Below are 16,777 nucleotides of genomic sequence, written 5' to 3'. Positions count from 1 at the left end.
GGTTCTGCTCTTTTCACTCTGCATCAGTTCCTGGAGGTCATTCCAGTTCACATGGAATTCTTCCAGTTCATTATTCCATTGAGCACAATAGTATTCCACCACCATCAGATACCACAATTTGTTCAGCCATTCCCCAATTGAAGAGCATCCCCTCGTTTTCCAATTTTTTGCCACCACAAAGAGTGTGGCTATAAATATTTTTGTACAAGTCTTTTTCTTTATGATCTCTTTGGGGTATAAACCCAGCAATGGTATGACTGGATCAAAGGGCAGACAGTCTTTTAAAGCCCTTTGGGCATAGTTCCAAATTGCCCTCCAGAATGGTTGGATCAATTCACATCTTAACCAGCAATGCATTAATGTCCCAATTTTGCCACATCCCCTCCAACATTCATTACTTCCCTTTGCTGTCATATTGGCCAATCTGCCAGGTGTGAGGTGGTACCTCAGAGTTGTTTTGATTTACATTTATTTAATTATAAGAGATTTAGAATACTTGTTAATGTGCTTATTGTCTTGATTTCTTAATCTGAAAATTGCCTATTCATGTCTCTTGCCCATTTATCAATTGGGGATTTCTTAACCTTTTTTATGTGTCAAAGACTCCTATAAAGCCTATATGCCCCCCTTCTCAGAATCATATTTTTAAATTGATATTAAAATAAGGATGTAACTTTTTTTCTCATCCAGGTTGAAGAACCTCCTGAAATCTAACTAATCAGTGCTCTATTCTAAGAAGACATGGGTTTAAATCCTAAACTCAACCAAAAGCTGTGTGACCCTGAGCTTTTATTTATTTACTTTTATTTATATTATTATATTATATATTATTATACTTTTTATTATCTCTTTTTACAGATGAGTCCAAAAGAGATAATTAAAAGTATAATAATAAAATACGGTTTTGAGGATCAAATGAGATAAAATATATAAGGTGCTTTATAAATATTAAAGCAATAGATAAGTGATTGTTATTATAAGGAAACAGGCTCATTAAAGTTAGCTGACGATGTCATAAGGCATTCCATTTCACAAGGTCATAGACCTAGAGCTTAATGGGACCTTGTAGGTTATCTACACAATACTGCAGACCTGAGCATTAGCTCAGTCCCTGTTTAGCTTGTGACTTATGTGTCCCAATGTGTAAACAACCATATTGACTTAATTATTTTAAGCCTTATAGTTTTTTATGTTTTACTGCCATTTTATTGCTATTCATTCATTTCACATCCATTTAAGGGCCCAATGTGTGCAAATCACTGTGCAGAACTCTGGGATAATAGGAAATATAGGTAAGACATTATCTCTGCCCTTAAATAGATTTTTAGTCAAGTAAAAAATGACAAGATGCACACAGGTCTTCAGTATCTGAAACTAGAGTAAAGGCCCCAAATATCCCAATGTAGTTAAAGATCATCAAAGTAGTTGAATAAAGACCCATTTATTAATTCAAACTAGTCAAAACTCACTGCTCAAATACACCATGTGGATTATCAATCGGGATCTTCCTTCCAAGAATGTACATGATAAATCCATTCATGTCTGCTCATCCTATAAGCCTCTTATCCATGTTCTTTTTCAGGTTTCCCACAGGAAGTCCACCCATAATGCTGAAGGCTTTTTTTATTTCTCCTGACAAATTCTGAGGGCTCTCAGAATAGCTGTCTCTCATCCCTCATCATCATCACCTGACTAGCCTATCTTCTTTTTCCATCAAACATTTCCTGGTAGTGTCTTTTATTCTTGTTCCTCAGGGTTCCTCACAGGTTACATGTGGCAGCAGGCTTATACCCACCATGTTTTTTTAAATTAAGTATAAACATAAGCTGTTGTTGTTGTTTTTTCAAATTTCAGAAAGATCATTTGGGTCTTCATTCTTATTATGACTGAAAATAAATCTGCTCATAGATTTTTGAGACTATAAGATCCAGGATATTCTCTCTAATCTGGGGAAGAAATCATCTTTACATTCAGGGGTTGGAGGTGCCAATTTGGGAAGCAGTGTCCAGGGACAGGGCAGATATTATCTCTATTTTTAGGCTTCTAGGTGGTAGAGCAGATAGAGCACTGGATTTATAGTCAGAAAGAACCAGGTTCAAATCCTACCTCAGATACTAGCTGTGTGATCCTAGAGTAGTCCTCTTACCAACAAAAGACCAATATAAGAGATATCAACAAGCATTATATTTCACAGGATCAGAGATCTAGAGATAAAAGAGACCTCACAAGCCATCTAGTCCAACCCCTTTATTTTACACATGGGAAACCTGAGGCTTAGAATAGTGATTTATCCAAGGCAGTATGTATTTAAATACCAAATGAGCGATACAGATAATGAATACTATCAATGAGAGAGATGATGATGATGACGACGACGATGATGATGATGATGAGACAACGACTTGCTATGATCAAGGAAAACTAAATGAATGAAGTTGAAACTGAGCTGGGTCTTGATGGAAAGGTAGAAATTGGACAGGTATAAAGTAGGTTGGTCACTACAAGCATCTGGGCAGAAGCAAAATCCAAAGAAGCAAATATAAGCATGGCAAATTTAGGGATCCAAAGCAGAGTAAACAGTGATAGGGTCAAAAACATAGATTAGTTAGAATCATATTGCAGAGAGCTAGACTAAGAAGTATAATACTGATCCAGTATATCCTAGAGAGTCATTGAAAGTCTTTGAATGACATTCTAAATAACATAAAAAAACTCACTTTTGGAACATGAATCTGAAAGTAGTATGAGTCAGAAGTTTTGGCCATATACACTACAAATATTTCACATTGCCCAGAGAATAAGTGGTTTTATGTGGTTTCAAAAGGAAAGATAGGTTTGTGTACGCAATTCTGATAAGAACACACAGAGAGAAGATGCAGAAAGACTAGACAGGATCTTTACTAACTATTGGTGTTTTACTCAAGGGAGCTTCAGATATTAATATTTGATAATGCCTCTTAAATTCAATATTTTTCCCTTTCATCTTTTTATTTTTGCTACTGAAGAGTGAGGCATATTTAGCTATCTTTGAGTACCTTTGTACTTTATGAGACTTTGAGATCTCAATCAGAAATTTATCCTGAGTATAGTACCAGGTCTAATAAATTATTATAAAGTACTTTGCAAACACAAAATCCTACATAAACCATAATAACAATAGTACTGCTAATAATAAGGTTGACTGAAGGCTATAATATGCTAACAAGGATCTTTGAAGGTGTTTACTATCTAGTAATTCAAGCTCTGCTGGATATAGTGACCATGCCCTTAGACCTTAGACAGAACTGAGAACCTATCTCAACTGAATAGCTCATGTGAGTCACCTTACAATTATAGGAGCCACCTGAAAGCACATACAGATGATTTAGAAATATTTATCACTAAAAATGTAACATTAAGATTCCCCGTTTTTTTACTTCTCCGCTCTCCTAAATTGCTCTTAATAAGAACTCAATGAAACTCAAATTCATTTTATTCAAAAATAATTTTATTATGTTTTAATATCCCTTTAATCCTCGGTTATTTCCAAACTACTAGTTTTTTAACTTTAACCAACTAAATTTCTTAAGAAGTTTCATATAATGGCTAAATATTGGTACATGTATATGCCACCTTTGGAACTTACTTGAAAAACAAAAGGCTTACTCAGGAGCTGAAGGATCTGGGTTAAATTCAGATTCTACTACTAACTAGCTATGGGATCAGGGCAAGTCACTGAAACTGCCCATTCTCAATTTTTCTCATCTGTAAAATAAAGGAATTAAACTAGAATCAAAGGTCTGTGGGCCCCCAAAGGGAGATCAAAACTTCCAGCCAGAACCAGAGTGAAGGGTATTTGGGAAATGTTTAACAAAATAAACAAAAACACAATACATCATTGTTGTTGATTAGCTGAGTCCAACTCCTCATAATCTTGGGGATAATATTTCTGTGGATGGGTTGGGTATTTTTGTTTGTTTTTTGGCAAAGATACTGGAGAAGTTTGCCATTTTGTTCTCCAGTGGATTAAGGCTGAGGTCAAATGCCACCCAGGGACACAGACCTAGTATTTGAGGTCAAATTTGAACTCGTATCTTCTTGATTTCAGGCCTAATACTCCATCCATTGAGTATCTAGCTACCTATTATAGTACAATGTATAAGTAACAATAATTTTTGCTTTTCTAAGTCAATATGCAGCCCCAGTTTCTATCTGAGTTTGGCACCACTGAATTAGATCATGGCATCTTTCCAACTTTAAATCTATGTTAATTTTATGGTTCGACTGAATATTTTAATTGGTCACCAGAGATTTAATTTCTAAATCCCAAAATTGAATTACTAAAGTCAAATGGAATTTATGGTAGTTTATTTTACAATAGAGGGAAGATATTAAGGAAGAGAGAAAAGGGGGGAGAGAGAGAGAGAGAGAGAGAGAGAGAGAGAGAGAGAGAGAGAGAGAGAGAGAGAGAGAGAGAGAAAGCGCTCAGACTTCCTCTGACCCGGGTAGCAATTCTAAGGCCCTAGCCAGGGGAAAGGAGTTTCAAGATGATGGGCCTTTCCCAGAGGCTCACACCTCCAGGAAGGGTAAGGAAGGAAGTCAGCCTTTTCATTCACCATGGTGACCATCTAAAAAGAAAGCAGTCTGAGGTCTACAGCACAAGCTCCTCCAGGGCCGAGTTCCACAGCCAAGTCTGAGTGTCTCTCTTCACTCCAAGTCTGAGGCTCTCCTCTGTGTGTCTGTTTCCACTTTTAAAGACCTTTTTCTATTGTGTCACTTCCTCTAAATTTTATGTCTACCAATCACAGCTGATGCTCCATTCCGGGACTGCCCACTCTTTCACACCTGGGTCACAGACTTCCCATTCAATGTATGAAATGGGTGTTCACACCTTTTTGTGGTTAAAATTCAAAATGGGTAGATCTCCATACTCAACTTTAAGTACTGTGTTTACACTTTGGGGATTAAAATCTAAAAATAGATAGGGGATTACAATTTAATATTCACAGCCAAGAAAGAACTAAGTACCTTCATTGTTACAATCAGGGGAGAGTCAAATCCAATCTTAACATCTATGATCTTATGAATGAACAACTGTGATCTATGCATTTTATAATCAACTAGATATTTAAGATTCAACCCAATAATGGTGTATTAGGATGAATATTACCAACAATTTTGACACTAATTATTTTATCATCCACATATATGACCAGAAAAAGAAATGGGCTAGTCACATAGAAAGAGTAATGGACAAGCCCTATCTGTTCATTCATTCATTCAGCAAGCATAAATGCTTAAACACTTACTATGTGTCAGCTACTCTGCCAAGTGCTGGGGATAAAAACATAGGAACAAAAAAAGTCCCTGCTCTCATAGATCTTCCATACTAGTGGGTTAAACAATATGAAAATAAAAATAAATATAAAATATAGATAAGGTAGTTCAAAGAGGGAAGGGTACTCATATGGTTTTTTTAGATGGTAGTATATAAACTGAACCTCGATGAAAGCTAGGAATTCTAAAAGGAGGTAGTAAAGAGGAAGTGCATTCCAGGCATGAGGAACAGCCTGTTCAAAGGCACATAAATGGAAGTTGGAATGTAGAATACAGGAAACAGAAAGTGGGCCGGTTTGGCTGGAATGTATAGTGCATGAAAGAGAGTAATATGCAATAAGCTTGCTGGAGATGCATTATGAAAGGCTTTAAATGCTATGTTGGTCACTTGGAAAATTAAAAGTACCAGAGGAAAACTTCATGTCATTGGGTGTAAGAAAAGACATGGACTAGGATGAGATGTAGAAAGAATGGCATCTGCACCATTGGAAAGAATGTCCAAACAGTTAAGATCACAGATCCATTTAAATATGAATAAGCCATATTGACTGACATATATTAACCTCCCACTTAATTTTAACGTTTCAAACCTGGAGTTGAACCTTCCAGCAATAAATCCTATGAAATCATGATTCCTCCAATCTTTGCTTTGAGCTTCCTTCACCCTCTCCTAATTGCTGGGTCTGGGCAGACAATGACTCAGGAAGGAAGCTGATAAAAATAAATAAATAAACAAGCAAATAAACAAATAAATAAATAAATAAGGTGCTCTCCCTGGTGCTAAAAGAGATCTGTAGCTCATTTAAAAAACAAAATTCTATGCATTCCAACCATTACAGGGAGATAAAAGGTCTTCCATATAACCAGAAAATATGGTAAATAAAATTTTTGAAACAAAAAAATTAAAACACATGGTCTGACCAAAGATATTCCTTTTACAAAGTCTTGTTTATAGTGCATTAATAAGAATAATTTACATAGTCTTAAAAGTTTACAAAGGGTTTTCTTTACAACAATGATATTACTTAGGTAGTACCAATATTATTATGTCCTTTGTATGGGTGAAAAAATTGAGATGAGAAGTGCCTTGCCCATAATCATAAAGCTAGTGTCAGAGATGGGTTTTGGACCCAGGCCTCTTTATTACAAGCCCAATACTCTTACTGCCTTTCTACATTCTTTTCTTGAAATTAAAACTATTCTAGAAAAATGGGTTCAAACACAGTCACTAAACACTTGTAAGAATTGGAATAGCATATGTCACCCTTTAAGGTTGCCCTTAAGGTTAATTTAAAACTGATTTTCCATGTTCAAGGTAAGGATTAAAATGTGATGTGCCCATTTCTAGGAATGGCCTATCTATACCTGGTTTCCACCACCATCACCAAGCATTGTTCTACGGACCCTCCACTACCTAAAGATGGCCCTGGATAAAGCAAAAGAAAGCACTTTGCATGATGTGACTTTCAATGATAACAGTGGATTCTTAAGTGTTCGAAATCACTGCCTAGCCTGTTAGGGCCTATGTACTGCTCCCTCCCCTATCACTGGGGCTACCAAGTACAGAAAAGTCCCATCCTCTCCCCACATCAGTAAGAACTACTCCAGCCAGTGAGATGTTTGCAGTGTCATCCATATCGTACACGTTCTAGGTCACACTGGTGTGTACACACACATAGACACCCACAACCTTCAGTCATCCCGCATACACAGTCACAGGGAGAAAAGGGAGAAACTTAGTCCTCGGACCCTGCCAGTCAGCCAGCGCCGGCGGGGGGGGGGGGGGGGGTGGGGGGGGAAGAGGGGGGCCTCCTTGGGCCTGCCCTCCCTCCCAACTCTCCAGGAGCCTGCCCCCTGGCGCACGTGCTGGGTGACAGGCCCCCCTATAGGTTCCATACCTGCCACCGGAAGTGAGTGAGGAGGGCAGTATAGGCATTTCCTGTGACGCGGACGCCTGGACTCCATTAGGCAGCAGCTGGGGGAAGAATCAACACACCAGGGAGCGGAGCGGGCCCGAAGACAGAGGCGGCAGCTGCCTCCGCTGCCGCCGCCGCCGCCGCCGGGGCTCAGCACAGCGGCGGGCTCCCCCCTCCCCAGCAGCGGCCGCCGCCGCCGCCCCAGCGGCGCCCCCCCAAGGGAGCAACCCCCGGGCCGGGCACCCCAGCTGCCTCCGGGAGGGGGGGGACAGGGCCCAGATCCTCCTCCTCTTCCTCACCCCCCCTTGTCCCTACCCCCCCTCCCCGCTTCCCTGTCCCCTCTTCCCTCCCCCCCCTCACCCCGGCCCTCTCCCCGTCCCCCTCCTCCCCTCCTCCGCCTCGCCCCACCGGCTTCCCACCACGGCCTCTCTCGGCGAGGAAACTCTGGCCTCCGCTTCCTCCTCCTCCGACTCGGACACCGGCGGAGCCTCCCCGCCCCCGCGGAAGAAACCCCGAGCCTCGGCGGCGGAGGGAGCAGGAGAGCCCGGGGCTTCGACAGGCAGAGCAGGCCTCTCCCCCCCGTCCTCGTCGTCGTCGTCGTCGTCCTCTTCTTCCTCCACCTCCTCCTCCTCCTCCTCTTCTTCCTCCTCCTCCTCCTCCTCCGTGGTGGTAGTGGTGGGACTCCCCGCGGCTGCTGCCCCTCCTGCCGCCGCTGCCGCCCCCCACCGCAGTAGCGGCCACAGCCTGGTCAGCGGCAGCATCATGCAGGCCAACGGGGCAGGAGGAGGAGGAGGAGGAGGCGGCGGTGGCGGCGGCGGCGGCGGCGGCGGCGGAGGAGGAGGAGGTGGCGGCGGCGGCGGCGGCGGCGGTGGTGGTGGTGGTGGTGGGGGCCAGGGACAGACCCAGGAACTCGCCTGCCTCTCGGCTCAGAACGGAGAGTCGTCCCCCTCGTCGACTTCGTCCGGGGGGGATCTGGCCCATGCCAATGGGCTTCTGCCCTCTGCCCCCTCCGCCGCCAGCAACAATAGCAACAGCCTGAATGTCAATAACGGGGTTCCCGGAGGGGCGGCCTCCGCCTCGTCCGCTGTCGCCACTGTCGCCTCGGCCACCACGGCCGCGTCTTCCTCGGCTGTGGCAGCCTCGGAGCTGGGCAGTAGCCTGAAGAAGAAGAAGAGACTCTCCCAGTCAGATGAGGATGTGATTAGGTTAATAGGACAGCACTTGCATGGCTTAGGGCTCAAGTAAGTATTCCTTGAAGAGAGCCGGTGATTGGGGGGGGGGGGGGGTGTCGAGGTTGGGAAAGGCTGGAGAGAAAGGACCGAGAACGGGTGACATCGACGGACAACCCTCTAATGTATTCATGCCTAGGGAGACTCCTGGTCAGACAGACAGACCCCGGGAGAATCAGACGGATAGACTGGAGAACTGGCAAATTAGGATTAGCCGAGCCAGGCCTTGAATTCCCCCCAGCTTTCCTCTCCCCCTCCCCCACCACAAACTAGCCCCATTGGAACTTAATTATCAGTCGGTAAAGACAGATGTATTAAAATGTTGGGGGAGGGGTGGGCCAAATCTGGTGGAAATAATGAATCTTGGAGGATTTGGCCTTTGGAGTATATTTTAGACATCTGTGTTGTGTGCCCAGGGAGAATCTCCTTTAGTGGACAAGATCATAGCATGGTTACCAATCAGAAAAACTGGATACTCACAAATGTTTGGGTTATTGAGGGACTGGGGTGGGGGTGGTTTAGAAGGGTGTACAGCTGGTGCTTATGGTCAATTGGAAAGAAGAGTTGCTGAGGAAATCAAACAGGAATAATGGCGCAGAGGAGACATGTTTGTGTCATTTGTGAAGCTTTGTGTGTTCAGGACACAGGCCACAGGCCACAAACTACTGTCAAATCCTGATTAATATCAGGAAGATAGATAAGTGTTTGGGAAGGGATATCTGATCTGACCACTTGTTTTCTAACCTAAGTGACTTGGTCCACCCCAGAGAGATTGGGTGAAGGGGCTAACCTTGGCCACTGAGAGCGATCAGTTTGTTTACACATCAATAAAGGAAAAACCCTGGGAGTGGGGGAAGGGTTCTTCTAGAGACTGAAAGCTATTGAGAATGTTGGAGGAGGTGGAAGGGGCAGGACCTAAATGAGACTAAGAGAAAACAACAACAACCCCCCCCCCCCCAAAAAAAAAACCACCTCCAACAGTCAGAGTTTCCTGGCTGGAAATCTTAGATTAAAACAAGCCTTTGTGCTAATCACCATGTAGTTTTTGATTTGTAGATTTGTTTGAGGAAGAAATAAGAACTTTTCTTAAGTGACATAAGTGCATCTACACAAACCCTATTTGGAGGTCAACAGTTTTTGCTTAGAGATTAATAGAAGGAGGGTGGGGGAACATTAAAACAAGAAAATGTGAAGCTAATAAATTAGGACTTTGAAATAACCGAACATACCAAAGAAATAGACCACATATGAAAAACCAACAACCATACTTAACTCCTCCCCTAACCCCCAAAAGGAACTGTTTGCTATAAGAGATTTAACATACTCTGATAAAGATGGAATTGGTGATAATAATGAGCTTAATAAATGTAAAATGTATTACTGAAATCAGGCAAGCTGACAGCAGAGGGAGAAAATAACTCGTGACTCTTTGGAGCCTACAGCATAGTAAATTTGCTATTTTTAGTGTAGAAAGGTGGGGGTGATTTTGTTTTGCTTTTAATTTTTTTTTAAATAAATTGGCCTCTTAAAGTGTTGATGCAAATACAAGATTTGAATGTATTTGAGGATTTTAATAGTCTAGCCATCACTAAAATCACCCTTAGTATAGTAATTTTATTTAAAGTAGTCATCTATATTGGCAATTTCCTACTTTTCTCGATGGCCACTTGATTGCAACAAATGTTATATATTTCTAACTTTTCTTGTCTTAATGTATTAATATTGTAAGTGGCAAAACTAGGGGAAATTACCTGTTTTGAAGCTACATACAAGTTTTTTAATCTATTACCCCAATATGGATATAGGAGATTGCTCCAGGGTGTGTAAGGATTTTTTTTCTAATGTCACTTTATAACTTAAAAAATTAAATTAGCTCTTTTGGGGGGGGAGGGGGAATCACACTGTTGCATAGGTATTGGTATATTTGGAAAAGTAAAACCCTGAAGTTGGTCAGGTCTTTTTACACTGTATCTCTCCTGCAGCCAGACAGTTGATCTCCTCATGCAAGAGTCAGGATGTCGTTTAGAACATCCTTCTGCTACCAAATTCCGAAATCATGTCATGGAAGGAGACTGGGATAAGGTAAAGTAGGGCATATGGAAATGTATAACTGGTGTTAAAATTACACATCTGATGTGCAAATCATAACACTTTTGTTTTTCTCTCTTTTATATCAATTTTTGCAGGCGGAAAACGACCTGAATGAACTTAAGTCTTTAGTGCATTCTCCTCATGCTATTGTGGTAAGAGGCGCACTTGAAATCTCTCAAACGTTGTTGGGAATAATTGTGGTAAATACACTTTTGTTCTTAGTTCTGCATTTGTGCTTATTTTACTAAGCAGAATGGTCTCAGTAATAACTTAGGGCATCTGCCACCTTTTGTCTTTGTATCTAGAGTGCCTAGAACAGTGCCTGGCACAGGCATTTAATAAATGCTTATGGAATTGAATTGGAACAGGAAATGTCCTTTAGATCATCAAGTATGGTCCCCATATCTTTGTAGATGTCTAGAATGATTTGCCTACAACTATATTGTATATATTAAAGTTTTAGACTGGTCAGTCTTGATTGTATTATAAAATATTTCCCCCCCTAAAGCTTACCTAGAAAATATCTTTGAATTATGTTGATATTTTTGCCCTACATACAAAGATTTTGCCAAAGTAGTCAAATTTTTCAGCATTTATGCTAAAAGATTTTAAACTACCATTTCATTTGTTTTAGATATACAAAGTCAAGTAAGACAGGAAGATTTTTATTTTAATATTTAAAGACTTAATATTGATTATTATCATGTGATTCCTTTGAGGAAAAAAAAAGCATAGGTAGGATAGATTAAATAAGGAAGTTTTGTCCCTTTTTTTAGCTTTTGTTTTAGAGAAATATTAAGTGTATTCAAACCAACTATTGGGATATGATCACCATGTTCCCTTCAAGTCCTGTAAATTGTGTGACTTTACCATGTTAAAAGTTGGAGATTTTTCTGAGAGTCATCTGGTGATTTTGGTGCAGATTTGAATATTAATGCTTTATTTGTTCTTTCTGACACAAGATCAAATTGGAGGTTGAGACCATTTTCAGAAGTGGTCATCTATTTTTAATATCTATTAAAATTATTAGGCATTAATTCTTAAGTAGGTGTTTTAGGAAGGGAGAAAGGCTGTTTTTTGAAGTGCCTGTGGTTATAAACAAAAAAGAATCAGCTGGTGGCTGCTTGCTTTAGACTTCTGGCTGATTCATTTGTTGTCAAAAGCAGTTTCCTGTCCAGTGGAGGAGGGGGACAGAAAAGAACAGGAAGCAGGGAAAACAGCTGTTTGTTAAACATTAGTAAGTGAAGATTGTTATTTTTATTTAAATTGGGTCAGTTTTTAACTTCTTTGGCCTATTAACCTAATAGATTTGTTGTATTTTGAATTTAAATAAATGTAATAATAATAATGAGAGAGCTATACTAGAGAATGGTTCTGAAATTAGTGGTTTAAAAGTATTTATAAAAATCTATTTCCTGTTGCTTTGTGGATTTTTTTTTAAAATAAAAAGGGACTATCATTTAAGAAAATACAAGGTCTTATATCTTAAAACAAGTTATGATTGCTTCCAAAGTTTTGTATCTGGGGCTCCAAAATTTAAAAAAAAAAAAGGTTTTTTTAATAATAACAATTTGTGATTTGAATTTTTAAGCAATGAAAGATAAGCCTAATAGGCAAGTTATTGACCTAAAAAAATAACTTTTGATTCCTTGACATTTGACAAGTAGAATTATGGATTGTTAAGTCTAGAATACATATATAATCAGTTCAACTTTTTAAATTGTCATTCACCTAACAAGTACAGTTTATTTTCCTTACTCCCAAGATGGAAGGATAAAAAAGTTAATAATATTTCTTGCATTAATGATGAGGTTTTAGAATTTAGATTTCAAGTCTTTTAAAACTGAAATTGTGGATTTTGAGAACAGTTTAGTGACTTTCAGACTAACTTTAGCAAGAAAAAGTTAATGAGCTTTAAATGTAGATTTTTTTTAATTAAGCCTAATAACTTCATATATCCAATTGATGTTTTATCTCAAAAAAATCTCAGTTACAACATTTGGTTTTTATTCTCTCAGTCCTGATCCAATAGCCTTTTAGTTTGACTTCAGATCTGTCTAGGCTTGTTTGAAAGTTTGACATGAGGAAATTTGAAGGTAGTAACTTAGAAGATATTTATCAAATTTAAAAGGTTGACTCTTAAATGTAAACTTTAAACAATGCTGTAGATGGATCGTGTTTTACACATAGATACTTAATGAACATTTATTTTGAATTCTATATAAAAATTCTGTAGCAGTTTGGCTTCACTGTTGAGTTTTATAGAAGAAAAGGCTCCAGTTCATGAGGCATTCTATCTAGTTCAGTTGTTCTGTGTGATGTGGAGGAAAGCATCTGCTCATTTATCCTACCTCTCTGCCTGTTTCATGGTATCTTATACTGCTTCCCTCCACCCCAAATAACTCAGTCCTACATCTCATCTTTAACAAAACATTCCCACTAGAAACTATAATCATACTGATTAAATCCATTTTATTGTCTCCAGTGTTGTGTGTCAGATATAGCTGCAGCATTAGAACTTCATGAAAATCCAGTGTACCAGAGAATTAAGCTTTTAGTATAACTGTAGGCATTAATAAATTTTTCACTGAGTACTTAAGTTCTGTTTTTGAAACCTTTGCTCTTTGAGGCTTTACTGCCACAATCAACTCTTGGAGTTTTTACTTTAAATCCTCTTACCCCTCAAATGTTATATTGGTGGTTGTCTCACTTGTTACCATTTGAGTTTTGTAATAATTGTAGGCATACTAAGGAACTTATCTAAATAGATTGTATTTGGGGTACAAAAATCCCAAAATTTTCTTGCACAAATTGAAAGTATCACATTTTCAAATTTTCTTTTAAAATATGTATTATTCAAACAGCTTGAAAAGGTGTCTTGTAACACTAGATTTTCCTACTGACTTGATTAATTAGATATTAATTAGACTAAAGGTAGAATTTGCTGGACTGAAATGGTATATTACATTCTTCCTTGTACAAATATTATTAGAAGTTTGATCTGATCAGTGTGAATAGAAATTAAAAAGATAAGATTATAAGGAATAGAACTATAACTTTGAAAAAAATGGAGACCTTCCTACTTTAGTGAGCTTCAGTTTGACCTATTCAGAATCTACTAGTCTACATTATCTTAAAAACCATTCTGAGAAAGAGTTTAGAATAGGGACTGGATCTGCAGCTTCATTGCTATAGGAAATTCCCTCTTCGATTGCACAGAGGCACCTTCTCTGCAGCTCAGAATCTTGGGCAGTTGCCTGGAACAGTGGGAGGTTAAGTGACTTATCAAAAGTAGGACTTGGACTCAGGTGGGCCTGGTTTCAAGGCCAGCTCAGTATCTACTATGCCATCGATTGGAATGCTACATCATAGGACTTGAATCTTACACTTGAGTCATTTTATATGAGTGTTTGAAATGTGCTGGTGGTGTAATTCTTAAATCATAATATTAGTTCTCCTTTATAATCTCCCTAATTTGCCATCTCTATATATAAATGCTTCTATTGGACATTTTTTTAGAAAATATATATTTTTTACTCAAATACTTGAAGAATTAAACAAGTTTGTAAAGAAAGCATATATTTAAAATGTCTTGCTGTGCCTAGCCAATAGCACATTACTAGAGTTGCTATGTGCAATACCATGTGTTAGGATCTGTTTCAGGACTCTTTGCACTAAATGTGGACAAAGCAACTCAGAGACAGAGATGCTTTTTTTTTTTTTCTTTAAACCCTTACCTTCCATCTTGTAATCAATACTGTGTATTGGTTCCAAGGCAGAGTGGTAAGGGCTAGGCAATGTGGGTTAAATGACTCGCCCAGGGTCACACAGATGGGAAGTGCCTGAGACCAGATTTGAACCTACAACCTCCCATCTCTAGGCCTGGCTCTCACTAAGCTACCTAACTGCCCCCGAGACAGAACATCTTGACCTGTTTTTATGTCTTCCCATGTATCTATAGAAAAATGTTGACAGAAGCCTCATTTGGAGTTTTACTTTTTTCCCTGCCCCACTTCTGTCAAATGAAAATTGAGTTGCAATTATACCAGCATCTCTGTGGAGAAGATCTCTCATGTTTGGGAGCAGATGAAGACTACCACTTCACTTTTAATATAATAATATAAATATGAATGCTAGGAAATGGAATATGCACATAGTGACTTTAAAAAACTAAGGTATTTCACAGAAATGCTTAGGAACTGAGAAAACTAAATGAAATCAACACAGATGATAGGAAGTTAGACATAAAGTTGAATAGAAAAATCTGGAAACAAGTATGTCTTCAACAACGAGTATTAAATAAAGGGAAATCTTCAAATAGGAGTTTGTCATACCAGTCAAACTTTTGACAATGGGATTATACATTATTTTCCCTGTTGGATTTTGGGAGGATCAAATAAGATGACATAAGTGCTTTGCTTAACAGTAAAAGTGATATAAATGATAGCTATTTTTAAAATAAATTAAAGCTTTGTTCATAAAATAGAGAAATGGAGTTTTAAAAAATCATTTATGTAAAACCTTTCAGTTTTTTGTGTCATTTTGGTATTTGAAAAGTAATTTATTAACAGATCAGTGGTACTATAGTTGTTTAATATAAAGCTTAAACTAAAGCTTAATTCATATTATTTGTACAACAGTATTTTAGTACTTTTTTCATTTTTTCATCTTATGTCAAAAGTATATTCAGTAAGTCAGACTAGCTTTTGTTTACATACTGCATAGAATTTGTAAGTGTTCTAGTTACAAAAATTTTCATGCATTTGAAAAACTAAAGTTTTCTGATTTTTTTTTTCATTATGGACTGTACATAATTAAACTACATTTTGATAGCAGTATAGTTTTATCATTTTAGAAATAAGCACTTTATTTGAAAGAGTAAACAGCTATTTTTAAGTGGATTTAAGGTTTTGTAGTCTCTAATGTCGGTAACATTTTTTTGCCCATTTTCAAAAAGCTGCATAAAGAGGCTTCTTTCAGATGATAGTCTCTTTAAAGTTGGATTTGAGGTTTAAAATACCCATTTTTATGCTAGTAAAAGTGTTTTCATGCCTTCTCAGCTTTGCCAAAAAGTGTTTTGGGGTGTTTCATTAGTAACTAATAAGCTAAAAGAGACACTTATGGTAAAGTCAACAGTACTGGCTTCATCACTTGAGAAAAATGTAAAATCTTAACACAAATTTGTGAAAAGATGAAAAAGTGATAGTCTATCCTCCTTTTTAAAAAAATAGAGACATACACCTCTGGTTTTGTTTTTGTTTTGCTTCCTCCAGAGTATTTTAAGTGTTGGAGGCAACTGCAGTCAAGATTCCAATCTTTATTTAAACCTACCTTCTGCCTTAGTAACAGTTAAGGCAGAAGGGTAAGGACTAGCTAAACAGGGTTAAATGACTTGCCTACGGTCACATGGCTAGGAAGTGTCTGAGGCCAGATTTGAACATAAGTTGTCCTGCTTTAAGATTTCCAGTGATGGAATCAGTACTTCCTGACACAATCCATCTACATTAGTACGGTTCCAATTTTTAGGAAGTTTTATGTTCTTATATAGCTGAAATCTTTTTGAGTCTTGGAAATTACACTTTACAAATAGTCTTATTAAAGTATAGGATTGAGTAAACTCCACTAGCCTTGACCTGGAAAAGGCATCTATTTTCTAGGTTCATAAGTAGGTAAGCTACTTCAACAAAGGATAAAAGTAATAGATTTTAATAAACCAACATCTTTTTTAAATCATGAAGCTTTTATGTAAAGTTTTATTTTTAAAGGGCATAGTAGAATGGTTTCTACTGTTCTGTTTAGGCACAAACATTGTCTGAAACTTCCATCAACCCTTTTCCCTGACTGCTGCTTTCTGTCATGTCAGAGGATGAAGTTTTTGCTGCTGCAGCAGAAGTACCTGGAATACCTGGAGGATGGCAAGGTCCTGGAGGCACTTCAAGTTCTACGCTGCGAATTGACGCCCTTGAAATATAATACAGAGCGAATTCATGTCCTCAGTGGGTAAGGATGTTTAGCTCATGAGATCTGCTTTGGGGGAGTCTTGTTATATAAGATTACAGTGCTATACTTTTTCTGAGTGCTTGGAGTATTTAAAAATTCTAGGATACTTTAAGAGAATTTTTATTCCCCTTGTAATGGGGCAGGGAGGTGGAGGTGTTTCTTGTCTTTGCATGTGTGTAGACCATTGCCCTCACCTGAGGAAGCTTTTCATATTAGGATAAAATT

The 16,777-nt window shown here is 38.5% G+C and overlaps 1 protein-coding gene and 1 long non-coding RNA gene across 7 annotated transcripts in view; one reads left to right on the top strand and one right to left on the bottom strand.

Annotated features, from left to right (window-relative positions):
- Positions 1 to 7,351, bottom strand: part of LOC103095797 (uncharacterized) — a 177,060-nt gene extending 169,709 nt beyond the window's left edge. For 2 of the 3 annotated variants that reach the window (XR_008916227.1, XR_001627920.2), the window contains exon 1: positions 7,215 to 7,347. This is a non-coding gene — a long non-coding RNA (uncharacterized LOC103095797). Of the gene's footprint in view, positions 1 to 5,906; positions 6,028 to 7,214 lie in introns of all 3 variants that reach the window. The other variant, XR_008916228.1, reaches the window with a different exon arrangement.
- Positions 7,352 to 7,503: 152 nt separating this feature from the next.
- The window catches only part of WDR26 (WD repeat domain 26), a 47,894-nt gene continuing 38,620 nt past the window's right edge, over positions 7,504 to 16,777 (top strand). For 2 of the 4 annotated variants that reach the window (XM_007481479.3, XM_056815995.1), the window contains exons 1-4: positions 7,504 to 8,473; positions 10,444 to 10,543; positions 10,648 to 10,704; positions 16,416 to 16,552. In XM_007481479.3, the coding sequence (XP_007481541.2) occupies positions 7,995 to 8,473; positions 10,444 to 10,543; positions 10,648 to 10,704; positions 16,416 to 16,552 (773 nt within the window). In that variant the 5' untranslated portion in view covers positions 7,504 to 7,994. Of the gene's footprint in view, positions 8,474 to 10,443; positions 10,544 to 10,647; positions 10,753 to 16,415; positions 16,553 to 16,777 lie in introns of all 4 variants that reach the window. The other 2 variants (XM_007481476.3, XM_056815994.1) reach the window with 1 other exon arrangement.

This window comes from Monodelphis domestica, chromosome 2 (assembly GCF_027887165.1).
Source record: "Monodelphis domestica isolate mMonDom1 chromosome 2, mMonDom1.pri, whole genome shotgun sequence".
NCBI lineage: Eukaryota > Metazoa > Chordata > Mammalia > Didelphimorphia > Didelphidae > Monodelphis > Monodelphis domestica.
Note: the sequence above shows the minus strand (reverse complement) of the source record. Positions and strands in the feature narration are given on the sequence as shown.